At 48.4% G+C, this 27,117-nt stretch overlaps 1 protein-coding gene across 6 annotated transcripts in view; it reads left to right on the top strand.

The window, feature by feature from the left end:
- Positions 1-27,117, top strand: part of CAPN6 (calpain 6) — a 160,458-nt gene that overhangs the window by 109,080 nt on the left and 24,261 nt on the right. For all 6 annotated transcript variants that reach the window (XM_029607635.1, XM_029607630.1, XM_029607634.1 and 3 more), the window contains 6 exons: positions 8,692-8,823; positions 10,763-10,971; positions 11,916-12,108; positions 17,685-17,878; positions 18,578-18,655; positions 25,343-25,538. In XM_029607635.1, coding sequence (XP_029463495.1) covers positions 8,692-8,823; positions 10,763-10,971; positions 11,916-12,108; positions 17,685-17,878; positions 18,578-18,655; positions 25,343-25,538 — 1,002 coding nt within the window. The remainder of the gene's footprint in view (positions 1-8,691; positions 8,824-10,762; positions 10,972-11,915; positions 12,109-17,684; positions 17,879-18,577; positions 18,656-25,342; positions 25,539-27,117) is intronic.

Genomic DNA, 27,117 nt, shown 5'->3' with positions numbered 1-27,117 from the left:
GAAATTGTGCACACATGTACATGTGTACAGCTTATTTTATACCATGCGTGCGCATTCATGTGTCCATATGAAATTGTGCACACATGTACATGTGTACAGCTTATTTTATATCTTGCGCGCATATTCGCGCCCATGTTATAAAATGGCCATGGCCTTTGGTGCGAGTCAGCATATGTGTGAACACCTGTACCCGCTCGGTTGTTTAAAACTTAGCATCTAAGTGTCGTGGCATTCGCTAGAAAGCAAAGGAAAAATCTGAGTCATTTTCAAGAAGTTAAATTATCCTATCATTATGTGTTAGCCTGGTAAATTTAATATAATTTTAAATTAAATATATTTCGTGAAAAATATATAAAAGACAAAAATAGTATAGGTGCACATTATATGCTCATTAACCCTCCATAACGAGATTTTGCATTTTATTCGCAGAGGAGCTTACATTATTTAAAGAGAGAACAAAAGTTATCAGCACCTCTGTGATTAGACATGACACTTCATTTAATTCACGCATTAAGTACTGCTGAAGCTTCGTGACACCCTGTACAGTAGTTAGGGAATTACACATTTTCTGCATGAAAATCCATGAAAACCAAATGACTCTACAGGTGCCGTTACAATGAAGACCACACGCTGGAGAGGGTTATTTTAAGCGTCTGATTTCTAAGACTCGTTTGTTATCAGCAAGGGTGTTACATGCAGTTAAAATTACGTAAAGAGTTAGATGGATTTTAGGATGAATTAACAGCTTTGCAATCATGCCAAACAGATTAAAGCCTCTAGGTGCCGAATAACAGGGGTTTGAAATATAAAAATAGACACCAAAGCGTGTAATTCAAGGAATTAAGGACCTGATTCACAAGGAGGTCAATATTCAAAAGATTCGTGTGCTTAAAATTGGCTTTTAGCTGCATAAATCTGTCCAGTTAAAAATTCCTTCGTACCACCCTCGGCTAAACCTGTCTGTACGAAATCTCTGTGCGCACAGATTTAGCCCAAGAAAAAAGGGGTCAGAGCATGCCCGGAGTGGGATTCTCAAACGTAGCCAGTTAGCGTTGTAGTCAGCACCAGCTGGCTAGATTTATCCACCTAACTGCAGGCACATAAATGGCTGTACAAAAAACCTAACCGCGCAAGCTTTGTGCCATTGGATTTAACCAGATATTCACCGCAACCTATGCTGGAGGCTCATTATTTGGACAAAGTTAACCGGTTAAAGCTCGCCAGCGGCTCTCTGAATATCTAACCCCATAGACGCAGAACAGGAGTCTTAGTGACTCGGACAGTTCGTGCTTTTACCCTGGCAAAAATATGTGTTTAAAGTGAAATATCACCGAGCAGATATCCTCAGGGAATTTACTTCTGGATGGCAGCTGGTCAGCTGCTCCAAGACACATTTCACAAAGCAGCGTTTCCAGGGAGCCCAGGCACTGAATGGAAAGAAATCCCCCCCCCCCCCCCCCCGTGTTAAGTGATGCCCCCGCTACACACAGGGGCACAAAAGGGACCCGAATCCTGCAGGCTCCCTTTCAGACAGGCGTCGGCACACTCCCCACCCTGCACGCTAGCTCGCACGCTCATCACGCGCCAGAACCACAGCAGGTTCTCGGGGAAATTAGTATCAATATTTATTGGTCGGCAATCTCAGAGGTAGATTTTAAAAGCCTGGCGCACGCATCGGTTGGGGAACGGGTGCGCAGGTCGTGCTTATTGCGCGCCAACCGAATTTTAAGAGCCGCCCAGATTGCGCCCGTCTCGCTCGATTTCAGAAGGGGCGGGACATGGGCAATTCGGGGAGTGGCCAAGAGATGTGCACATGAATACTTGCATGCTCTGATGGTACGCCCAGGTCCTCTGCTGCCTAACTTTGCTTCTCCTAGGGAGGAGGTGTAACTGGAAAAAAACCCGAAAAAGCAGCCATTTTGGAAGGGTTTAAAGGTAACTGGGGGGAGTGCAGGCTATTTGGAGGATGTAGCTCAACACTCCAGGGGAGTGCTGGATGTACTGGTGGAACTGGTCATGACGTGGATGCATGCTGGTTTTAAAATACCCTGACCCGAATTATGCACATGTGCGCGCAGACAGCCTATTTTATAATGTGCGTGCATATGTACGAGCCCACGTATACACGTGCACGTTATAGAAAGGCCGTGTCCCTGAGCGCGCACCGGCATACGTGCGCCAAAGTCTGCCTGCCTGCATGTCCCAGTATCTATAAGTGCTCAGTTATGAGAGATATATATATATATATAATTTTATAAAATACGGGTCCTGTGTGCACACGTGTGCTGGATTTTAAAATCCACGGGTACGTGTGTGGGCGGGTCGGGACTGGCGTGTGCACGGGGCGGGGGGTAATTTAGAAAGCTATGCGCTTCCCCAGTTTCCTCCCAGTCTGCTCCGATGAAGGAGACTGATGATAGAGACGCTGCCACCCTGCGCTTCTCTACATTGGACACCGTATTACTAATATTGGTATTAGAACTATTACCCCTAACCCCTTCCTAGCTATTATGATTGTATTTATTTACCTTTGGAACAGAAATAAACTCCGCCCGCCAGCCGGCACTTCCCCAGGCGCTCTGGAAGGATGCACAGGGTTTACGCATATTCTTTTGCTTATCATTCGGTTAGGGTTTCATGCATCCTGCCCGTGTTGCTTCTGCACGCTCCCACTTTGAAAATTTGGGGCGGCACATTTCAGAATGTCCCTCCCTAATATTTTTTTTTTGACTCTTTCAAGTCAATATTCAGAAAAGTGGCGAGCGGACAAGTTATCCGGCTATGGATATTCATCGGGACAAGTATACTCACGGCCTGCCCCTTTCAGACGGGCCGGCTCTTCGGTGCATATCGGGGATACGCGCGTGGCCGGGCCTTTTACAAAATGTGCGCGGCGCGAGCAAGGCCCGGCCACCTGTGTAACCCCCGAAATTTATGCGCGTGGCCTTTTTAAAATCGGGGCAATTATGTAATAAGTTCCAATACCAATCTTAGTAATACGGAGTGACGCGTCCCTCACGTAAACAGTCCAATGTAGAGGAGCGCAGGGTGGCAGCGTCTTGCTTGGGTCGCTCCTTTTTATCTAATGCTTTTGCTGTGTTACTGCACTGCCCCGTATTAAGGGATTATGTCAGAGGTCTGATTAACCTTAGGTGTAGGTATCAGCAGAAAGCAATTGTGTCGGGGGTTGACCTTTAACCCCTAGGATGTGCTTGGCTTCAGCTGGGACATGCGCCACCTCTCTCTGTGTATTCTCACAGTAGTGGCGAGGGGGTCTGTGTGAGCTCCGAGTTCACTCATAGTCAGACTTGGGTTAAATAATCCCATAACAAGTGACACCATCAGTTTTCCAGTCACATCGTGCCTTAAACTGCAAGAAGTCAATGTTCAAAATGATTTATCTGGGTAAGTTTAGCCGGACAAACCTGGGGGTTTAAAAATGTCCTCCTCTGTATAATCAAATTTTAGCCAACTAAATCATTACCTGCCTAAAATGTAACCAGATAAAAAAGGGGCATTTTGGGAGCTGGGTATCAGAGCTTCCTGTCTCTTTAGCTGAAGACCTGAGTCATCGAGGCATTTTCCCATAGTCACAGAATGAATCAGGCCCCAAGCCTGTCTGTGCTGAGAGCAGATCTAAAGTTATCCCAGTGCATTTATCCAGATAACCAGCTATATTCCTTGTGGGTCTGCAGGCTCAGTCCCCCACCCATCCACTCTGCTGCTCCACTCCCCACCCCCAAGCTCCCCAAAAGATTTGTTTTATAAAAGCCCCCCACCCCCCACCCTCAAATTCTGAAATGATATTAGGACTCTGGGCCCCCTCCTAGTTGCCATCCTCCCACCCGCCCCACCCCGCACACGGAATGATCACAGCACCCTATCGTCCGTCAGCACTCCTGCGCGCCGCTGGGAGTGGTAGGATTGTTCCATGCTCCACATACGGAATGATCACAGCACCCTATCGTCCGTCAGCACCCCTGCGCGCCGCTGGGAGTGGTACGATTGTTCCATGCTCCACATACGGAAGAGATCACAGCACCCTATCGTCCGTCAGCACCCCTGTGCGCCGCTGGGAGTGGTAGGATTGTTCCATGCTCCACATACGGAATGATCACAGCACCCTATCGTCCGTCAGCACCCCTGCGCGCCGCTGGGAGTGGTACGATTGTTCCATGCTCCACATACGGAAGAGATCACAGCACCCTATCGTCCGTCAGCACCCCTGCGCGCCGCTGGGAGTGGTACGATTGTTCCATGCTCCACATACGGAAGAGATCACAGCACCCTATCGTCCATCAGCACCCCTGCGCGCCGCTGGGAGTGGTACGATTGTTCCATGCTCCACATACGGAAGAGATCACACCACCCTATCGTCCGTCAGCACCCCTGCGCCGCTGGGAGTGGTAGGATTGTTCCATGCTCCACATACGGAATGATCACAGCACCCTATCGTCCGTCAGCACCCCTGCGCGCCGCTGGGAGTGGTAGGAATGTTCCATGCTCCACATACGGAATGATCACAGCACCCTATCATCCGTCAGCACCCCTGCGCGCCGCTGGGAGTGGTAGGATTGTTCCATGTTCCACATACGGAATGATCACAGCACCCTATCGTCCGTCAGCACCCCTGCGCGCCGCTGGGAGTGGTAGGATTGTTCCATGCTCCACACACGGAATGATCACAGCACCCTATCGTCCGTCAGCACCCCTGCGCGCCGCTGGGAGTGGTAGGATTGTTCCATGCTCCACACACGGAATGATCACAGCACCCTATCGTCCGTCAGCACCCCTGCGCGCCGCTGGGAGTGGTAGGATTGTTCCATGCTCCACACACGGAATGATCACAGCACCCTATCGTCCGTCAGCACCCCTGCGCGCCTCTGGGAGTGGTAGGATTGTTCCATGCTCCACACACGGAATGATCACAGCACCCTATCATCCGTCAGCACCCCTGCGCGCCGCTGGGAGTGGTAGGATTGTTCCATGCTCCACACACGGAATGATCACAGCACCCTATCATCCGTCAGCACCCCTGCGCGCCGCTGGGAGTGGTAGGATTGTTCCATGCTCCACATACGGAATGATCACAGCACCCTATCGTCCGTCAGCACCCCTGCGCGCCGCTGGGAGTGGTAGGATTGTTCCATGCTCCACACACGGAATGATCACAGCACCCTATCGTCCGTCAGCACCCCTGCGCGCCGCTGGGAGTGGTAGGATTGTTCCATGCGCCACACACGGAATGATCACAGCACCCTATCGTCCGTCAGCACCCCTGCGCGCCGCTGGGAGTGGTAGGATTGTTCCATGCTCCACACACGGAATGATCACAACACCCTATCATCCGTCAGCACCCCTGCGCGCTGCTGGGAGTGGTAGGATTGTTCCATGCTCCACACACGGAATGATCACAGCACCCTATCATCCGTCAGCACCCCTGCGCGCCGCTGGGAGTGGTAGGATTGTTCCATGCTCCACACACAGAATGATCACGGCACCCTATCATCCGTCAGCACCCCTGCGCGCCGCTGGGAGTGGTAGGATTGTTCCATGCTCCACACACGGAATGATCACAACACCCTATCATCCGTCAGCACCCCTGCGCGCCGCTGGGAGTGGTAGGATTGTTCCATGCTCCACACACGGAATGATCACAGCACCCTATCATCCGTCAGCACCCCTGCGCGCCGCTGGGAGTGGTAGGATTGTTCCATGCTCCACACACGGAATGATCACAGCACCCTATCATCCGTCAGCACCCCTGCGCGCCGCTGGGAGTGGTAGGATTGTTCCATGCTCCACACACGGAATGATCACAGCACCCTATCATCCGTCAGCACCCCTGCGCGCCGCTGGGAGTGGTAGGATTGTTCCATGCTCCACACACGGAATGATCACAACACCCTATCATCCGTCAGCACCCCTGCGCGCCCCTGGGAGTGGTAGGATTGTTCCATGCTCCACACACGGAATGATCACAGCACCCTATCATCCGTCAGCACCCCTGCGCGCCGCTGGGAGTGGTAGGATTGTTCCATGCTCCACACACGGAATGATCACAGCACCCTATCATCCGTCAGCACCCCTGCGCGCCGCTGGGAGTGGTAGGATTGTTCCATGCTCCACACACGGAATGATCACAACACCCTATCTTCCGTCAGCACCCCTGCACGCCGCTGGGAGTGGTAGGATTGTTCCATGTTCCACATACGGAATGATCACAGCACCCTATCGTCCGTCAGCACCCCTGCACGCCCCTGGGAGTGGTAGGATTGTTCCATGTTCCACATATGGAATGATCACAGCACCCTATCGTCCGTCAGCACCCCTGCGCGCCGCTGGGAGTGGTAGGATTGTTCCATGCTCCACACACGGAATGATCACAACACCCTATCATCCGTCAGCACCCCTGCACGCCGCTGGGAGTGGTAGGATTGTTCCATGTTCCACATACGGAATGATCACAGCACCCTATCGTCCGTCAGCACCCCTGCACACCGCTGGGAGTGGTAGGATTGTTCCATACTCCACACACGGAATGATCACAACACCCTATCATCCGTCAGCACCCCTGCGCGCCGCTGGGAGTGGTAGGATTGTTCCATGCTCCACATACAGAATGATCACAGCACCCTATCATCCGTCAGCATCCCTGCGCGCCGCTGGGAGTGGTAGGATTGTTCCATGCTCCACATACGGAATGATCACAGCACCCTATCGTCCGTCAGCACCCCTGCGCGCCGCTGGGAGTGGTAGGATTGTTCCATGCTCCACATACTGAATGATCACAGCACCCTATCATCCGTCAGCACCCCTGCGCGCCGCTGGGAGTGGTAGGATTGTTCCATGCTCCACACACGGAATGATCACAGCACCCTATCGTCCGTCAGCACCCCTGCGCGCCGCTGGGAGTGGTAGGATTGTTCCATGCTCCACATACGGAATGATCACAGCACCCTATCGTCCGTCAGCACCCCTGCACGCCCCTGGGAGTGGTAGGATTGTTCCATGTTCCACATACGGAATGATCACAGCACCCTATCGTCTGTCAGCACCCCTGCACGCCCCTGGGAGTGGTAGGATTGTTCCATGTTCCACATATGGAATGATCACAGCACCCTATCGTCCGTCAGCACCCCTGCGCGCCGCTGGGAGTGGTAGGATTGTTCCATGCTCCACACACGGAATGATCACAACACCCTATCATCCGTCAGCACCCCTGCGCGCCGCTGGGAGTGGTAGGATTGTTCCATGCTCCACACACGGAATGATCACAACACCCTATCATCCGTCAGCACCCCTGCACGCCGCTGGGAGTGGTAGGATTGTTCCATGTTCCACATACGGAATGATCACAGCACCCTATCGTCCGTCAGCACCCCTGCACGCCGCTGGGAGTGGTAGGATTGTTCCATACTCCACACACGGAATGATCACAACACCCTATCATCCGTCAGCACCCCTGCGCGCCGCTGGGAGTGGTAGGATTGTTCCATGCTCCACATACAGAATGATCACAGCACCCTATCATCCGTCAGCATCCCTGCGCGCCGCTGGGAGTGGTAGGATTGTTCCATGCTCCACATACGGAATGATCACAGCACCCTATCGTCCGTCAGCACCCCTGCGCGCCGCTGGGAGTGGTAGGATTGTTCCATGCTCCACATACTGAATGATCACAGCACCCTATCGTCCGTCAGCACCCCTGCGCGCCGCTGGGAGTGGTAGGATTGTTCCATGCTCCACATACAGAATGATCACAGCACACTATCCTCCGTCAGCACCCCTGCGCGCCGCTGGGAGTGGTAGGATTGTTCCATGCTCCACATACAGAATGATCACAGCACACTATCATCCGTCAGCACCCCTGCGCGCTGCTGGGAGTGGTAGGATTGTTCCATACTCCCGGCGGTGGTGAGGTTTCGGGGGGGGGGGGGGTGCTAGGTGGGACCGGAGGGTTCCTGTTGGGAATGCAGGTGGGAGGTGGGAAGGTGGGGATTAGGAAGGAACCTGGACATGTTTTCAGAATCCGGGGTGGGGAGACTTTCATGGGTAGATAGGCACACAGCTTTTTACAAATCTTAGGGGGGGCTTGCGCACTACGTCTGACAGAAGTTCTGTTAATTGGGAGTGGGAGATGGGGCCTGCAAGCTCACAAGGATTTTAAATATTAACCAGTTAAGTTAAAAGTTATCTGGATAGACCTACCTGAATAACTTTAAGCCTAAGCATCTATATTCAAACTTAGCTAGGTGTAAAGTTAAGCTGGGTATTATACCTGCATAACTTTACGAGAGTATATTTGTCCCGATGAATATCCATAGCCGGATAACTTGTCCACTCGCCACTTTTCTGAATATTGACTTGAAAGTCAAAAAAATATTAGGGAGGGAAATTCTGAAATGTGCTGTCCCAAATTTTCAGTGGGAGCGTGCAGAAGCAACACGGACAGGATGCATGGAACCCTAACCGAATGATAAGCAAAAGAATATGCGTAAATCCTGTCCATCCCTCCAGAGCGCCTCTTCGTAGTGCGCGGTGAAGTACGTGGGAAATGACTTGTGTATGCGTTCACGTGCGCGGCCCCTCCCTCCCTGGGAACCTTTAAATGGCCATTTATGAGATGACAGTTTTGGCTTTATGTTCCGGCTCTTTCCTTTTGGCTTATCATTATTATTTACTTTTTAGGAACTGTGTGAAGATCCCCGTCTGATTGTGGACGGAATCAGCTCTCATGATCTGCACCAGGGGAAGCTGGGGAACTGCTGGTTTGTGGCTGCTTGCTCCTGTTTGGCCATCAAGGAGAAGCTCTGGCAGAAGGTCAGCCTGCGCGATCTGAAGCGCGTCCTTCTGGCGGTGAATGAAAAGTTGTGCTTAACTAAAGTTCATTTCTCTTGGGGCTACCTAATGATCGAAGGACTGCTGTGGGAAACAGCTCGGTTTCAGGCCGGCTGGCTCAGTGGCAGTGCTGTGTGGAAGACCTAATTTCAACTCTCAGGTCAAGTCTTCCGGTCCCCGGACCTGATGGGGCCACGGAATGCTGTGGAGACAGCATCCTCGGCTTCTGTTGGGAGGGGGGTCCCGAATAATGCTCGGTGGCTGGACGGGGTGATTGCAAGGATTCCAAGGGGAGTCCAGTGCATGGCCCTGGCCAAAGGATTGTTGATGTAATAATTGGGCTGAGTGACTGGAGAGGAGATTATATAAACGGTGGGGAGGGCAATCCCCCAGGCAGTTGAGAAAGGTCTCCTGCTTGCCAGGCTACCCTCTCTTCCATTTTACATATTCACTATCCCAAGTACGCCAGTGTAAAGGAAACAGCTTCATATCACGTAGCCCTGGTGCAGCCATTCTGACACACCCTTCAGCCCCTCTGGCAGTTATTCTGTACGAATCCCATTTTATTTCCTGCCAGTAGAACTAATTTTTTTAGCTACTTAACACCAATGTCCACCAAGCGATGGGGAGCTCACACGTTTGCCTGCATTCTTCCAATTCATTTATAGTTTCGTGCCTGAGTATGTGAGGGGGTCCTCAGTAGACCTGCCTGGAATGTATTCTTCTCAGAGCCAGGACACATTTTGACTTTTATTTTATTTATTTATTTGTGTTTTTCTATACTGGCATTCACGGAAGTTCGTATCATGTCGGTTTACATAAAACAAGGGGTGAGCAATACATTATAACGTACATAACTAAAACATAAGCGTATACATTACAAAAGTATAACAAGTGCATAGAGGAAAAAGTTACAATAAAACAGGGGTTATTCTAACTGGGATTAGAGGAAAGATAAAAAGTTTAACAAGAAGTAAAACGTTGTGGTAATTGGTTGGTAGTGTCTGTTTCAGTTTAATAGAAGATGCTCAGTATTGCTGCATTTGATGGAAGTGAATCATTAAGGGTCCGGAAATGCTTTCATGAACAGCCATGTTTTAAGTCTCTTCCTGAAGGTTGGAAGACATGGTTCCTGTCGTAATTCTAAGGGGATTGAGTTCCATAGTGGGGGACCTGCTGTGGAGAAGGCCCGATCTCTCAATGTTATATGTTGGGTGGTATTGTTGTGTGGTACCTGTAGATATTCTCTATATGCTTCTCTGATGGGTCTGTTGGAGGAGTGTTTTTTGAGAGCTATTTGTAGATGGAGTGGAGCAAGTCCATGGATATTTTTGTAGATTGTTGTGAGGGACTTATGAATTATTCTGTAGTGGATTGGTAACCAGTGAAGGTCTTTGAGGACTGGTGTAATGTGATCTCTTCTCCTTTTGTTTGTTAGAATTCTTGCTGCCGTGTTCTGTATCATTTGGAGAGGTTTAGTGTGGGATGATGGGAGGCCTAGTAGGATAGAGTTGCAGTAATCAATTTTCGCAAATATTATTGCTTGGAGCACTGTTCTATAATCATGGAAATGAAATAGGGGTTTTATTCTTTTTAATACGTGCAGTTTGTGGAAGCAGTCTTTGGTTGTTTGGTTGATAAACGATTTTAAATTTAGCCGGTTGTCTATAGAAACTCCTAAATCTCTTACTTTTGAGATTTGCAAGTTGGCTGGCGGGTTTCCTAAACTTCTTCCCTAAACTTAGTTGAAAACGTTTCATTCACCAAAAACGTACCTGAATGCAGTAATGGATAAATCCCATGATGCACTGGAATACTGGTCCTTATCTTGACTTTATGAGGCCTAAATTGGGAGAGATTTCTGCAGAGAAGGCACATTGTCATAGTTAAAAACAAAATAAGCAGGTCCTTTCTTCCTCAGGTCATTGTAAACTGGAAAAATCAAGAATGGGACCGAAAGAATCCTAAAAAATACATGGGGATTTTCCGCTTCCACTTCTGGTGCTTGGGAAAATGGACCGAGGTCGTTATCGACGACCGCTTACCAACGGTGGAGGGAGAACTCATCTACTGCCATTCCAACGTGAAGAATGAGTTCTGGAGCGCACTGCTGGAGAAAGCATACGCAAAGTGAGGAAACGTGAGAGTAATTACAGAGGTAGCGCAGTGAGAGGGAGAGGAGCTCACAACTCACACAGTGTAGCGTGCACAGACCTCTTTTCCAGAAGAATCTAATGGGACGAGTTCCTAGCTTAACAAGCCTTTTATATGTCCCAAATCTTGAAAACTACTTGAAGGGAATGTATTTATTTATTTATTTAAAACCTTTTCTATCCCGTCGCTAAGTTATACACCATCGCAACGGTTTACATGTAGGCACATATTTAATGTAGGTAAAAGTGTACTATAGTACATTCTAACAGGTTTACATGTAGGCACATATTTAATGTAGGTAAAAGTGTACTATAGTACATTCTAACAGGTTTACACGTAGGCACATATTTAATGTAGGTAAAAGTGTACTATAGTTCATTCTAACAGGTTTACACGTAGGCACATATTTAATGTAGGTAAAAGTGTACTATAGTTCATTCTAACAGGTTTACACGTAGGCACATATTTAATGTAGGTAAAAGTGTACTATAGTTCATTCTAACAGGTTTACACGTAGACACATATTTAATGTAGGTAAAAGTGTACTATAGTTCATTCTAACAGGTTTACACGTAGGCACATATTTAATGTAGGTAAAAGTGTACTATAGTTCATTCTAACAGGTGCCGCCAAAGGTTCGGTTACATTATATCATTAGACAAAATAATTTTTAGAGAAGTGGGTCATGACCGAGTGTACTGAAAGTACTTTTACGGGTAATTTATCATACATAGTGTTATCAATATGCTAGTTGTGATGTGGGGTTCATAGACTACTCTACTGTATCGTCCTAAGTACTGTGTGTGAAACACGCATGCCTGCTTCGTCTCCAGGCTCAGCTGTAAAGCAGTGTGGCCTACGCTACCGCCTACAATTAATGTATTTGTTCTGGGGGTGGTGGTGGGGATTTTGGCCTCTAGGCTGGCCGGATCCTATGAGGCTCTGGATGGCGGGAACACTGCGGATGCCGTGGTGGATTTCACTGGAGCGGTGGCAGAACACCTGGACCTATCGCAGGGCAAATATCGACAGGACCTGATTGAGCAGACCAAGCTCTTTGAAGATATTCTTAAGGCCTATAACAGAGGAGGATTGATCAGCTGCTCCATCCTGGTAGGTGCCTGACTATTGATCCACCTGGCTTACTCTGTCTAACCAGATTGTATTTAGTCTTGTTTGACAAATTTAAAAAAGGATTAAATTACAACAGTGTCATGCACCAACTGGAAAGGTGTCATGGAGTATCACGAGGAAACGTATGCAATGTGCTGCTGCTTCTTTGTAGACGACAAAAACCCATTGTTTCCTTGGCTAACTGTGTTTCTAAGTTACGTTACCTATTTGGGCAGGGCTTCCCAAACCTGGCCTGGTGACTCCCACAGCGAGTCGGGGTTTCCAGGTTACCCAGAGTGAGTATGCATGAGAGGAATTTCCTATGCTGCTTCTGCAGTGTATGCAAATTTATCTCATGCATATTCATTATGGTTACCCTGAAAACCCAACGGGCTATGGGGGTCAACCAGGACACATTTGGGGAAAGCCCTGCAGTAGGGCATCCCGTTACACAATAAACGTGGGTGCCTTCAATCCCACCGAACAGGGGTGGCCAACTCCGGTCCTTGTTAGCTACAAACAGGCCAGGTTTTCAGGTTATCCAAATGAATATGCATGAGATAGATTTGCATGCAATGGAGGCAGTGTATATAAATCTCTCTCATGCACCTTCATTGTGACTATCCTGAAAATCAGGCCTGTTTGACTCTTGAGGGCCTCTTTGGATCTCGAGGACTGGCGCTGACCACCGTTGTGCTATTGCTCCTGTGGTCATTAGCACCTGCAGGCCAGCTCCATGGGTATTGGTGCCAGGCTGTAAAAGCAGCCATGGTCCACGGCCTTGCCAGGCCATGCTGGTGGCAGCCCAAGAGGGAGACAGCCCTGGTTCCTGTGAGTGAAGGTCCACAGCTCCCCCAGCAGGGAGCGCAGCCAAAGCAGGCTCTATCTGGGCTGGAGGGCTGGGAATTGGAAAAAGTTAGTTGGTCAAAATGTTTGTAAAAGAGGATGTTTGTTAAACCAGAAAGTGAGAAATTAAACCATTGTGTTAATGCAAAAGACGAAACGTGGGCGATGAATTGATGAACGAACCTTTCCTTTGAAGCACGGCATGGCTGTGACTGATAGAAGATGGTTGCCCGTCTGTCCATGTGTGGTGTGCAGTGCGTTAGGGGGAGATTTTCAAGGTCATTTACCCGAATGGATAGTTATTGACCTGGATACATTTGGCCTGGATATCACTTGCATCGGCTTTGACATTGCCGAGACCTTTCCAGAGTGAGAAGCAGCTGCAGTATTAGCAGAAAATGCCTACGACTCATCGTGAGGCGATACCTAACTCTCACCACTGTAGGAAAGATGAAGGAAATTATGCCAAAACTCTCATGTAGAAAGGAGCCAGGGATTTATTTCTATTAAAAGGGAACAGCACTAGAGAGTAGCACTATACAGAATGGGGTAGATTTTTAAACATACGCGCATGCGCACATGGACGTGCGCCAGTTATAAAATCCGGGGCTGCACGCGCAAGGGGGGGTGGATTAAAGCAATTTTCACGCGGCGCCGCATTGCGGCCTTCCCCAGTTCCCTCCCAGTTTGCTCCAATTAAGGAGCGGACTGGGAGGGAACTTCCCTACCCTAACCTCTCTTCCCCTCTCCTCCCCATCCTCTAATTCCTACCTGTCTCCTTCTTTTATTTCACAACTTACTTCGGGCCCGACCTGAAATGCGTTGCACGCGCCGGCAGAGCGGCAAATGGCCACACAGCGTGCGCCAGGCCCGCCACACGTGTCTCCCCTGTATTTTACACGCGTGGGCAATTTAAAGTTTGCCCGAGTGCAGGTAATGCAGTACAGGCCATGGAGTTGGCAGCTTATTATAGTTGTAGGGACCTTCGTTTTCAATTTTTTTTGGGGGGTGGGTGGGGTGAATTTCCCAGTGTTTAGTATAATGAGAAAAATGGGGGAAAAAATGAGTCGCCTTAATGCCTTTTCCCCCATTAATTTCGTCATAATAAATTCTGAGAAACTGTCAGAAAGAAGTGTAATAAAAACTGAAAACGACGGTCCCTAGATAGAGTTGTTAGAAGACGCCGCACGCATACGTTTTGAAGCATGCGAGTCCACTCTGAAAATTAGCGGGCACACGCAAACCCGTGTGCAGGACATTCCTTCCAGCATGGGGGCAGGTCTAAATGTTCACACCAACATTTACCTGCGTACTTTCAGTTTTAGAAAGCAAGGGGTTTCTGGCTCCCAGGAACGCCCCTTGCACCTGAAATTGCTCTCATCCATACATGCAGTCCCCGAGGTCATTTGTAAAAGGCCTAGATATCTGTGTAAAGCGGCATTTTATGCATGCGGGTGCTTTTGAAAATTCAGTCCATGAAGTGCAGGTGCTCTAGAAATAAAAAAATATTATTGAAGTCTAAGGAAAGCACCAAAGTATTCAGCCTTTCTGAGCTGCTGTTTTTATAAACTTAAAACTCAAGAAAGTAAATCTTTCTTGATTAAATATCACTAAAATAGTGTGTGTGCGCTCTTTAAGAAAGACCGCTGGGAAAAACAACAGCCTGAATAATTAGTTACAAAATACAATGTATGTTTGCAGATGGTAAAGCTTTCTCCCCAAGGTCCTGTTCCAGCTCTTGGAATTCATTAAATAAAATACATATTGGTTTATAGTGCAGCACAGAACTGAATAGCTAACGTTTTGCCTTGCGGCTATGGTAAATGCTATTCTGTACCCTACTGAGCGTCTAGGGCTGTGAGAGAAGACATAAATAGATGCTATGTTCAGTTAATTACAAATCGGAATCGTAGATTTCCTAGCTTGTGACATATCCTGGCACTTTTGAACGTTGTCTATATTCCTTGTAACCTCCCCCCCCTTCCCAAAAGAAATACCTATAACATTTAAAAAATAAATTATATTCTAGAAATAAAGAAGTGATTTCAGATAAAGTGCAGTAGAGAATAAACCGCACACAAGGATGCATCACCTGTCTTAAAAGCTGATCTGCCCTCTGTTTCAAATATGTGTTGAAAAACAAAAAAATGACATTAGCTCCCCCCCCCTTCCTGAATTTTCCTCTGAGCTGTTTTCACTTTGATGAGCTCAGATGTTGACAAAACTTCCTATCGTTGGGCACATTGGCCATCTCTGAGTGAAGAGCTGGAGGAGGTGGTGAGAGCTGCCCCTGTGCTCCTGCCAAAAGTCAGCCTCTGGTTACATGACAAGGGACAATGAGCAAGTGTTTTAGTAACCATCATCAGATCTTCCTGGTTACATGGTACTGCCAGTCTGATGTGGGAGGAAAGTAAGGAGTATGCTTGGTATGTTTGGGTCTCTTTCCATGTGATGAAACTGAAAAAGATTTTTCAGATCGGTGGATTCTGATTTTGTGGTTAAATATGTGAGCAGCAGAGCAGGAACCTTATAAAACTATTTAGATTTCATGTGAAAGATCTAAGAACATAAGAAATGCCATACTGGGTCAGATCAAAGGGCCATCAAGCCCAGTGTCCTGTCTCAGATCACAAGTACCAGGTAGGATCCCAAAGAACAGATCCAATCCTTCTTGCTCAGTCCTAGGGATAAGCAATGGCTTTCCCAGGTCTACAAGGCTAATAGTGATTTATGGACTCTTCTTCCAGGAACTTGTCTAAACCTTTTTGAAACCCAGATAGACTAATAGCTTTTATCGCATCCTCTGGCAATGAATTCCACAGTTTAATTGTGCGCTATATCTGCACTATTTGTATTTTCTGTTGGTGAAACATTATGAGACCAAGTTTCAAAACTCTGCAGTTCACCGTTTGCACACATAGGTGGGTGTGCAGAGATCTATGCTAGCATTTTATAAACTGTGTGGCAGGTCAGTAAAATACTGTGTATTTTTCCCCAAAGGTACGTGGGCATGTTTCAGTTCATGTGCATGTTTGTAATGCGGGAACACACATACTTTCTCTTCCCATTTTATGAAAGTACGCACATATATTTTATGGGCATAATAAGTGTAACAATTTGTGTGTCATAATCCACAATTAAATGCAGAAGGTGGTAGTTTCTAAAGTATGCGCATACTCCGCTTCTGAAAGTACTCGCGTGCATTCTTGGAAATCACCAGTTTGCCGATACCTCCACCAGTTCACCCAGATCTTCACCAGTTCACCTAGGCCTTCCAGCACTTCACCCCGGGCCCCTCACCAAGTCACCCGGACCTCCCACCCAAGAGTTGCAGGCAAAAAGACAAGTCTGATTTCAATCGCGTTGAGTCCATTAGGAGGCGTAAAAGCGTATGGACAAGTCGGATAATGTATTCCTCTTACAAAAGCGCAACCTGCCTGCATACCTCCGAAGCCCACCCTGGAACACCCCATACCGCCACTTTCTTTCCCTGTTAATATTTACGTGTGAACACCTATCTCACGATTCGTAGAATGGCACATGCACCCGTGCATGCCACTTCCATGCACGTTTGCTAATTTTTCACGTGAAACCCTCTGCATGACTCTTTGAAAATTGCCTCCTATATTTTTTGTGCCTCCAGGATTGTAATTTAGGAAAGAATCGATTAGTCTGGTGGCTGCACCGCAGCAGCATTACCGATTCACTGAAGCTTTTCTCCTATTCTGTCGCTTTCCGTGTAAAGGATCTCAATGAACAAGTCCCTGAGGGCTTTAGTCAATAAAGAGATTTTTCCGTAGGCCAGGGATGATGAAAACCGGCCCTCTGTGCATGAGCAGTGCCTGGTGGGCTCAGGTATATCATCATAAACCTTCTATAACCCCTTTAATTCAAAGCATTTCACAAAGAACACATGGCACCCACTGCATCATTCATGCTGGGATATGAATGCCTGGACCAATAATCAAGTTTAAGCAAGAATGACATTGACTGCATCCCATTTCTGTAACAAAGCCTGGGTCCCCAAATCTTTCTGGGGTTCTTTTCAGTAGAAAAGATGGGGTTCCTACCTGTTTAACTGAGACGGCGCATAAGTTCCTGCCTTTCACAAAATAATCTTATATGTGTGGCGTCAGAATAATTTCTGCTAACAATGATGTTTTATCTTTTTATCTCTCTGCAAGTTCTTTATTTCAACTTGTTCCAATGTATTCCACCCCAGAGGCGACAGTTTCAGTTCCTTTGTAAACCGGTGCGATACGTATATTATACAGGAACATCGGTATATAAAAATAAATATACATGTTTTATGACAATGCTATCATTTGTATCTAAGAACATAATCATAAGACCTTGTCCTGGTGATAATTTCACACTTATGATTATTGTCTTATATTGCACAAACGGTATGGAAATATTTTGTAGCGTGGCTGATGATGAGTGTGTGGAAATCCACGTTGCAGGCTGTTGAATCTCGTCTTGCTACCGTGCCATCCACATGCAGTATTATCCTCAGGGGGTCCGGTCTCCTTTTGAACTGTCCTGGATGCTCGGGAGTTGGATTAAACCCCGGAAGGGGGTGCGCTTGTCTACTCGCTTGTTCCTTGCCGTTTGATGAAAGGAACTATTTGCAGCTCCTCTAGAGGCCCCGGCCATTGCGTCGCCTTCCCTCCTCTCTCTTCGCGTGGACTGAAAATCCTTTTCCCTCCCCCTGTCTCTCTGTGTTTCAGCCTTCCTCGTCCGCCGACTTGGAGGCTGTAACGGAGCTGGGCCTGGTGAAAGGCCACGCGTACTCCGTGACTGCCGTGAGGAAGGTGCGCCTGGGCCGGAGGTCTTTCTGTCCCTCAAAGGTGGAGAAGCTCTTCATGATTCGAATGAGGAACCCCTGGGGGAAGAGGGAGTGGCGTGGAGCATGGAGCGACGGGTAAGTCCTGCTGCTTGCACTCGCCTGTCAAAAGAAAAAAAGGATTCAGCTGGGGGGGTCTTTGAAAGTTCAACAGCAACCAAAAGCTTTCAGCCGTTCAAGGGGCCCCCAATAAGTGCTCCGACACTATCTAGGGAGAAAAGGTTCTGTGTTTCTGATGGGCTTCTGTACCCACGGGCGATCAAACAGCCCTTCTACAGTTTCCACACATCTGTGGACTCGTGAAATAGAAAGGCAGTGGCTGTTCTGACTCAAATCCCCATTGACTTTGGTGAGTAAAGAGGCAGCTTGAAAGCGGGTGGACTACGACGTGATAAACTCTTCAGTGCAGGAAGAAAGGAGGCTGAGGTCAGGAGTCGGGGTTTAGCCTGGCGCATTCTCTTCACGACAATCACCGCCTGCAGCTCTCAGAAAGGGTGAGGGACCCTCGTCCCCGGTAGGCCGAGGCTCCATGGGATGAATGCGTTTCTTGCTGTCACCCATGTTTTGAAGAGAAACAGGTGACCATGCCCAGATTCACCACATCCATTCTTAGATTAGCTAGCTACTATAAATTATTATTATTATTATTATTATTTTTAATAATAGCAGATTTAGGGCCCGAGTCACTAAGCTGTCGTCCCCCCCATACTCACAGAATGGGAGAAAAGCCCTAGTGATCCAGGCCCTTATGAAATTTCCCTCCTGTCTTCCCGTAAGGTCTGAAGAGTGGAAGAAAGTGAGCCAGTCGGAGCGGCAGAGCATGGGGCTGACTGTGGCAGATGACGGCGAGTTCTGGTGAGGATTTCCTCTCTTTCTGCAGGCAGTGAATGTCAGGTAATCGCACGGCGATGCACGGCAGGGCTCACTGGTACCAGGAAAGGAAGGCCCAGTCGGAAACACAGGGGAATTAATGTCCTCAGCCTGCTGCCATAATCATCCATGGCCCGAGGCAACCGCACCTTCTGTGCAGTGAATTCTCTGGCTGAAAGGGGGACAAGCGTTTTTCCGTTACTCGGGGCTGGTCAGCAGCGCTGCTGCAATGGATTAATTCCTTTTCCCAGCGACATAAGATACATGTAATGCCTAGGAGACTGCAGCCAGCCCAGAGAGGGTCTCCGCGTCATCAGGTTCTGTGTCCAGCAAAGGGTGGGAGCTTTGATTGATCTGGGAAGGAGCAAAGAGTCAGCCCGTATGGGTTCTTGCCGGCTGTTAAAAAAAAAAATACGATCTTCCACGCTGACTGACGCACCCTTCGGACAACACGAGTTCTGAGAACTGCAGTGAGGGGTGAGGGACTGGGAATTGGGTTTGCCTGGAAGAATAATTTTATTTCTCCTGTCTCCTGGTGTCATCGCCAGGAGCCTTCAAACACGATGCCACGGATATAATTTGGGAGAAAACCTGTTGAAACCCAGCCCTGAACATTCTCTCTCTGTGTGATCTCCAGGGAGAGCTCCAGTGAATGCATCCCACCCTCCGCCCCACGCACAATTAGAAATTATGCATTTATAATAACAGATTTTTACATGAGCAAGAACATTTAAAGCACAGTCTATTAATATACAACATGTATATTATATTAATATATTTACATGCAGTGCTGTAAAACCCTGCAAAAGTAAAAAAAAAACACCCTTGGAACTGGTATTAGGTCTTTTGTAATGTGTGTTCCCTGTATGTACCCGGATCAGTCCAGACCGTGGCTTATGCCTCCCTTCCAGCAGATGGAGACAGAGAAAAACTTGACCTGGTGCGCCACCTGCATCCCCTCAGTAATTCTCTGTCTCCAGCACATGAAGGTGCTGCAAACCCCGCAGTCTTGCCCTGATTCTGGGTTTCAGACACTTTCCCTTTAAAAAAAAAAAAAAAAAAGGGAAAGAACTGGCAGATTCTTCAGATCCTCCCAGGGGTAGGCAGGTTCTTCGGGACTATCCCCCCTGGTAGTAGATAGAGGAGCTGGGGTTGGTGACCCCGCCGGGGGGGGGGAAGGGAAGAGATTACCGGTGATCCGGTCCCCTCTCCCTCCGTGGCACTGACCCGAGCATAGAAACAAAAAAAAAAAGACGAACGTGCAGCCAGTTTAAGTTCCTTGCGTACTGGCAGCAGTGCTGAAGGGGCCGGGTTCAGTTTCGCCGCATGCTCGCTAATTTCTGGCTCCCTGCCGCGTCTCTACTGCCGCGTTTCTTTTGTGTAATGCCGCGGCCATCTTCCTGCGTTGCCTGCGGGGAGTCCTCGAGACTCTCCCATTCAGGCCTTTGCTTGCAACGGTGAGCTCAGCTAAGCCCCGGGGTGCAGTTAAGAGATTGGCGCCTCGGGCTGACCCGTTCCCCCCCCCCCCCCTCAGCGGGGGAGCGGCAGCCATCTTGAGCACATTTGCCGAAACGCAGGCACGGGCTATGTGGGTGGGGGAGCTCCCTCCAGTCTTATCCCCGATGCATACCAGTCCTGGGGACCCTGCTGATCCCGACCAGGACAATTTGGACGTAGACCCCGACTCCCCCGGGGGGGGGGGGGTCCAGTTCTAACCCTTTTTCGTTAGATTTTGTTTTACTCATGCATAAAGCATTTTTAGCTTCACAGTCTCCGCAGGGGGGTACTCTGCCTTTGAGACCACAGGGGCCGCCCCTGAAAGTAGCCAAGCACCTAGATATGCCAGCGTCCCTACGGGTCGCTAAGGTACGGGGGTCCCTGCTCGCGGGTAGTTCTGTCCTGCCAGAGGGGGCAGGCAATGGGGCTGCGGACACAGCCGCTTCTGCCTTGCCTCCTATTGGCATGGGATCGGAGGAGGACCTGACAAAGCAGGGTTCCCTGGATGGGGATGACCCGAGGGCGCGCTGCCTGTTTCACAAGGAGGAGCTGGAACTTCTTATTCTCTCTGTCCTCTCGGAACCTGGAGTGGAAATCCCTCAATGTGCCCCACCACAGGATTCCGTAGACCCGGTCCTGGTGGGATTGCAGGCTCCAACCAAAGCTTTTCCTCTTCATCCCATGCTCCAACCGCTGATGGCCCGGGAGTGGGACGTTCCAGATGCCGGCTTAAGGGTTGGTCGGGCTATGGACAAACTTTATCCTTTGTTCAAGGAGTCCCTGGAGCTTCTGAAGTCTCCCAAGGTAGACTCTTCAGTATCGGCGTTTATGAAGCAGACCACAATTCCAGTCGCAGGAGCGGTGGCCCTCAAGAATCTTCGGAATAGGAAGCTTGAAGTCCTTCTCAAGCGCATCTTTGAAGTTTTGGCTCTGGGTATCAGAGCGGCTGTGTGCAGTAGCTACATGCTCCGGGCGAGTCTCCGATGGGTCCAACAATTATTAACATCCAGGGACCTCCCTCCGGACGAATTGGAGCAAGCGGAGTGCTTGGAAGCAGCAGTGGCTTATGGGGCCTAATCATTGTACGATGTCCTTCGTACTTCCTCTTGCACCATGTCATCTGCCGTCTCAGTGAGGCGGCTTCTCTGGCTGTGTAACTGGCCAGCAGACGTCTCGTCCAAGGCTCAGTTAGTTGCTCTACCGTTTAAAGGCAAGTTTCTCTTCGGGGACGACTTGGAGCAATTGATAAAATCCCTCAGTGAGAACAAGGTTCACAAGTTGCTGGAGGACAGGCCAAAACCTTCCAGAGGGTTTCCGGCAGCCCGCTCACGTTTTCAGGGCCAGGGTCGGTTTCGTCAGTGCAGATAGCAGCCAGCAGGTCCAGGCAGCCTATGGCAAGGACTCAATCCTGGAATTTCGAGGCCACAGACCATCTTGCAATGGAGGACCTGCCACGTCCTTCGCCTCCAAGCCTTCTCAATGAAATCAGGCTGGCCCATCCCTCGGGTTGGAGGATGACTAGCACACTTCCTCGAGGCATGAGCCAGAATAACCTCAGATCAGTGGGTCCTAAGCATTGTCAAACATGGCTACACTTTGGAATTTGCGCAGCCTCTCTAAGATTTTTTCCTGATCTCTCCTTGCGGTGCTCGGGCCAAGGGGCAGGCTGTGCGGCAGACCTTTGACCGACTTCTAGGTCTTGGGGCAGTAAAGCCGGATGTGGTGTGTTTTCTCAGAGGAGTAAGACATTTGATTCCTCCCGGCCGTCTTGTATGTCCATCTTGGAGCCTTAATTTAGTTCTTTGCGTTTTGTGTGATCGTCCGTTTGAACCCCTAAAAAGGGTGGCGTTGAAGGACATCACGTTGAAGACTGTTTTTGGTGGCTATTTGCTCTGCTCGCAGAATCTTAGACCTACAGGCTGTGTCTTGTAGGGAACCCTTTTAAAGGATTTACGATTCAGGAGTTTCTCTTCGAACAGTCCCTTCCTTTTTGCCAAAGGTGGTTTCGACCTTTCATTTAAGTCAGTCAGTAGAACTCCCGGCCTTTCCTGATTTATCGGACGAGGTTCCGCATGCCAGAGAACTTCATCATTTAGATGTCCGATGAGCTCTGTTACACTATTTGGAAGTCACAAATCCTTTCAGAATTTCAGATCATTTATTTTTTCTGTGGAGTGGTCCCAAGAGAAGTCAGAAAGCTTCTAAGCCGACGATTGCGTGATGGTTGAAAGAGGCTATTTCGTCTGCTTACATTTGTTAAGGTCGGGCCATTCCTGAAGGATTAAAAGCTCATTCCATTCGCTCACAGGCGGCTTCATGGGCTGAATGCCACTTGGTTTTGAACACAAGAAATATGTAGAGCGGCTACTTGGAAGACACTCCATACGTTTGCTCACCACTACCGCTTGGACGTTCAGACTCCAAATGTCTGCAATTTTGGCAGTGGAGTTCTTCGCGCGGGACTCTCAACGTCCCACCCAGTATAGGGAAGCTTTGGTACATCCCACAGTCTGGACTGATCCGGGTACGTACAGGGAAAAGAAAATTGGTTCTTACCTGATAATTTTCGTTCCTGTAGTACCACGGATCAGTCCAGACACCCGCCCTGGGAGTAGATATTTTGGAGAGTCTGTGCTTATAATTCGGTTTTCCCTTTTACTGCAGAACACTAAGAAGGAACTTTACAGTTTGCTTTTAATTCATACTTATATAGTTGCAGTTTTATTATTGCTTGATTCCTTGTTGTTATGGTTCACTGTTATTCTGCTTTGATAATCTAAATACTGAGGGGATGCAGGTGGCACACCAGGTTAAGAGAGGGTGCCCTTCAAGTTTTTCTCTGTCTCCATCTGCTGGAAGGGAGGCATAACCCACGGTCTGGACTGATCCATGGTACCACAGGAATGAAAATTATCAGGCATGAACCAATTTTCTTTTGGGTATGAGCTTGGCCCTCAGAAAGCCACAAGTAAAATGAATTACAATTTCAATACAGTAAATCTCCCAATCAAAACTGCAATCACGCCAGCACTCAAAACACTAACAACCCTGTTTATGAAAAGGCAACACTGCGATTATTACACCAGGCCATAAAATCCCAATACACGTAATATTAGGAAAACAGAAAAAGCCAAACTGTTATAGATCCCTTCACAAAACCTACACATCACTTCACGCGCACATGCAAAATACAAACAGACCCTCAAGCAAATGCAGAATAAAGTGGACCATAAAATAGCAATACAAATGTGCAGGCAAAAACTGAACTGTAAACCACAACAAGGCAGACTATGTACGTAGTGCAACAATGGAAAAGCAGAAGCATTACAATTCCTCATAAAACATCAGATAAAATCAGGAAATATAAATCATCACTAGAAGTAAGAACATAAGAGCATGCCATACTGGGTCAGACCAAGGGTCCATCAAGCCCAGCATCCTGTTTCCAACAGTGGCCAATCCAGGCCATAAGAACCTGGCAAGTACACACTATTAAATTTAAAACTCCTACAAGACCAATTAAAATATTTCAAAAAGCATACAGATATATCACCCAATACTTAGAACTTAAAAAGGATGAAAAATCCCCTGCCATCCATACCTGGGATCTTATGGAGGTGAATATTCAAAAGCCATTTAGACGGATAAACTCGTGGTTATCCATTGAAATGGCAAAACCAGCACATTCCGCCATTTATCTGGTTAATTTATAATCCGATAAAGTGTTACCCGGCTACAATTTAGCCTGATAAAGAAGGAGCGATCCAGGGGCGTTTTGGCCCAGCATCACTCTGCCCCCCAGCAACCTTTCCCTGGTTTGAATATAAAAGTTCCAATTGGTCCCCACCCCCTACACACAAGAAACTGACTGAGCCCCGGATTCCCAAAACCCATCCCTGCCAGGAGCGAGGGTCTTACTCGCTCCCGGCGGCTCCAGCGCTGCTTCTGATAGGTAGCACTAGTCTAGCACTGCTTCTGATTGGCAGTACTGCATGTGCTTCCAATGCTGCCCATCAGGAGCAGCGCTGGAGCCACTGGGGTGCTGGATCTGACCGAGCAGTTAAATATATGAAGTGGGGAAGACTCACATTCGAGCTGCGGGCCCTTTGTTTTATTTATTAATTTTTTGGGTGACACCAACAGTGCTACATAACCGGCTCACAGTCTCTCATATAATATTCTTGCATGCTCAATCACAAACATGCTCTCACACATACACACACACAGATATGTTCTCTCTCACACACAGACATTCTCAGATACACACACAAACACACAGACGTGCTCTCTCACACTCACACATACACACACACACACATGCTGTCCCTCACACACAGACATACTCACATGTGCACACACACACAGACATGCTCTCACACACACAGTCACAGACATAGGCATAGACACAGACATGCTTACATAGCCACACTCCATCTCACTCACTACCCTACCCCCCCCCCACCCCATCAGAAGCCCATTCCAGAGGGCAGCCTCCTCCTCCTTCAGCCCCCATGGCAGACGGGGACTCTTCATCTTTCTTGAGGGCATGGGTGGCTGCTGCTGCTCTGCTTCCTGCACCTGTGGGCGCTGTGGCTGCTGCCGCTGAACATCACATGGGCCCAGGGCTGATGCTTCCTCTTCCCGCAGGAGCCTGGGGCGCACGCTGTTCTTCCTGTTGCTTCTCATAGCGACTGCTTGGTGTCTCCTCCTCCTTCCCAGCCGCGTGGACCCACCACGTCCTCTTCCAGGCCACGCGGGCAGGGTGAAGGAGAAGCCATGCTGCTGCCGCCGCCCCCAGGCTGGTGGTGCTCTAGGCGGTCTCCTAGTCCACCTCATGCTTCCACCAGCCCTTTAGCATTTACTCTGTTGCCCACCTTTTATGGAGCAGAGTAATCTCTCAGCATTGATAAATATAATCCAGTGTGACTGCAACCTGGGAAATTCAGCGTTAGCACCAGCTTTGCTGGGGCTGTGTCACTCCCTTTGTTTTACCCTTGCACCTGATTTATGAATGTTCCCTCCCCTTTTGTCACTGAGGGAAAACCTCTGTGTGCTGTGCGTTTTAACTTTTAGATAATCAAAATGCCCTACTAACAGACTTTGAGTTCATATAGAGTAGCTGATACTCAAATAAAATCTATGGCAGTTCCTGTTTAACTCTGTATTCACTCTCAGGATGACGTTTGAGGACTGGTGCAAGAACTTTACCAAGGTCGACATTGGCCGGATTATAAACACATCTTATTTCTCGATCCACAAAACATGGGAGAAGAAGCTCATGAGAGGAGCATGGAGCAGAAACTCAGACCCACTCTTGGACCGTTCTGGAGGATGCTTCAATAACAAAGTCACGTTTCTGCAGAACCCCCAGGTCAAGGTTTAATCTTTGCTGTGCTATAAAATGGATATTCAGGGATTCCAGAAGTGGTCCTCAGCAGTCTTTAGAAGCAGCTTGTCCAATGTCCATTGGTTTTTGGGTTATCCATAATGCATATGCATGAAACACATTTACAAAGGTCAACCTAGTTCTTAGACCTACTGTACATAAGCATATCTTGTGCTCGTTCATTATGGATTGCCTGAAAACCAGCGAGGCTAGGATAGGACTTCCAAGGCAAGAAGCACTACATTAAATGGCAGATGGCAGCCTAGGAAGATCTCATATGCTTGTTTGGCTTCTCACATTTCCTCTCTTCCTCTTCTAAGCAGATCAAAAGCTTTAACAGTCTCCTACTGTTGTAAGAGTAAGATGCAGAGCCTAACATGACCATGTCTCATGGTGCATGGATCCATGAGGGTTTCTTTCACAGCTATGAGTGCTACCTCAGGCACAGACTCTACCTGGCTGCCTGCAGAGCAATAGTGGGAGTCGGGATCCACACCCAGCAGGGATCCTAATTTGGCCACACAGTTCCTTGCCTCTTGGGCAAGTTGCTGGCTCCCATGTTGGTCCTTTACAAGATTTTGAATATGCTTTTGAATTTCCACGTCCCGCCATTTTCAGGTTTGAAAAATGACATAGTGGCTTACTATCAACATAACGCAATGCAAATATACAAACTGCAGCGTTTCCTTACAATTTTATGGTTAGTGCTCCCCAGTTGCATGCAGTGGCAATCCCCATATCAACATAAGTACACATGGTCCACTTTCCTGAGTATCATCTGGGGTTCTTGGACCATATATGCACCAGCAATGTGGCCACCTGCCAGCCTTTAACTGCGTTGTTGTCTACTTTTTTTTTCCCTTTCTCCAACATTCCTTAGTGCAGTGTCTCCTGGAGGCAGATCTAGCCAGTCAGGTTTTCAGGATTGCCACAATGAGTCTGCAGAAGATAGATTTGCATATCCTGGATCTCCAACGTATGCACATCTATCCCATGCATATTCATTAGGGATATCCTGAAAACCTGACCGGCTAGGTGTGCCTCCGGGAGAGGGCTGGGAAACACTGCCTTAGCATGATGCATTTCATTTCCATGGTTAGGGGACCCCTTGGCTTCCCATTGCACATCACCCCTTAAGAATCTTCCGGTGCTGGCATGTGTGCAGAGGCTCCATGACTTCTCAGCAGACTGGCCCTTGGACTATCAGTCCTGCCATCTCTGTGGCTCAACCTGTCACTCATTCTGATCTTCCTCTTCTGCATTACTCAAGCAAAACAACAGTTTAAGGCAGTGTTTCCCAACCCTTTCCAGGAGGCACACCTAACCAGTTGGGTGCTCAAGTTTGCCACAATGAATATGCATGAGGTAGATTTGCATACCCTGGTTCTCCAGTGAATTCAAATCTATCTTATGTATATTCATTATGGATATCCTGAAAACCCAGCTGGTTAGGAGAGGGTTTAAGCCACCCCACAATCTGCTCTGACACTCAGCTGTACAATTAGGCCTTCAGGTGAAGGAAGGTGTGATCAGAGGCCGGGTGAGAAAAGAAAGCCAAGGTTCT

This window comes from Rhinatrema bivittatum, chromosome 6 (genome assembly GCF_901001135.1).
Source record: "Rhinatrema bivittatum chromosome 6, aRhiBiv1.1, whole genome shotgun sequence".
Lineage (NCBI taxonomy): Eukaryota > Metazoa > Chordata > Amphibia > Gymnophiona > Rhinatrematidae > Rhinatrema > Rhinatrema bivittatum.
The sequence above is the reverse complement of the archived record's forward strand: the minus strand, read 5'-3'. Positions and strand labels throughout refer to the sequence as shown.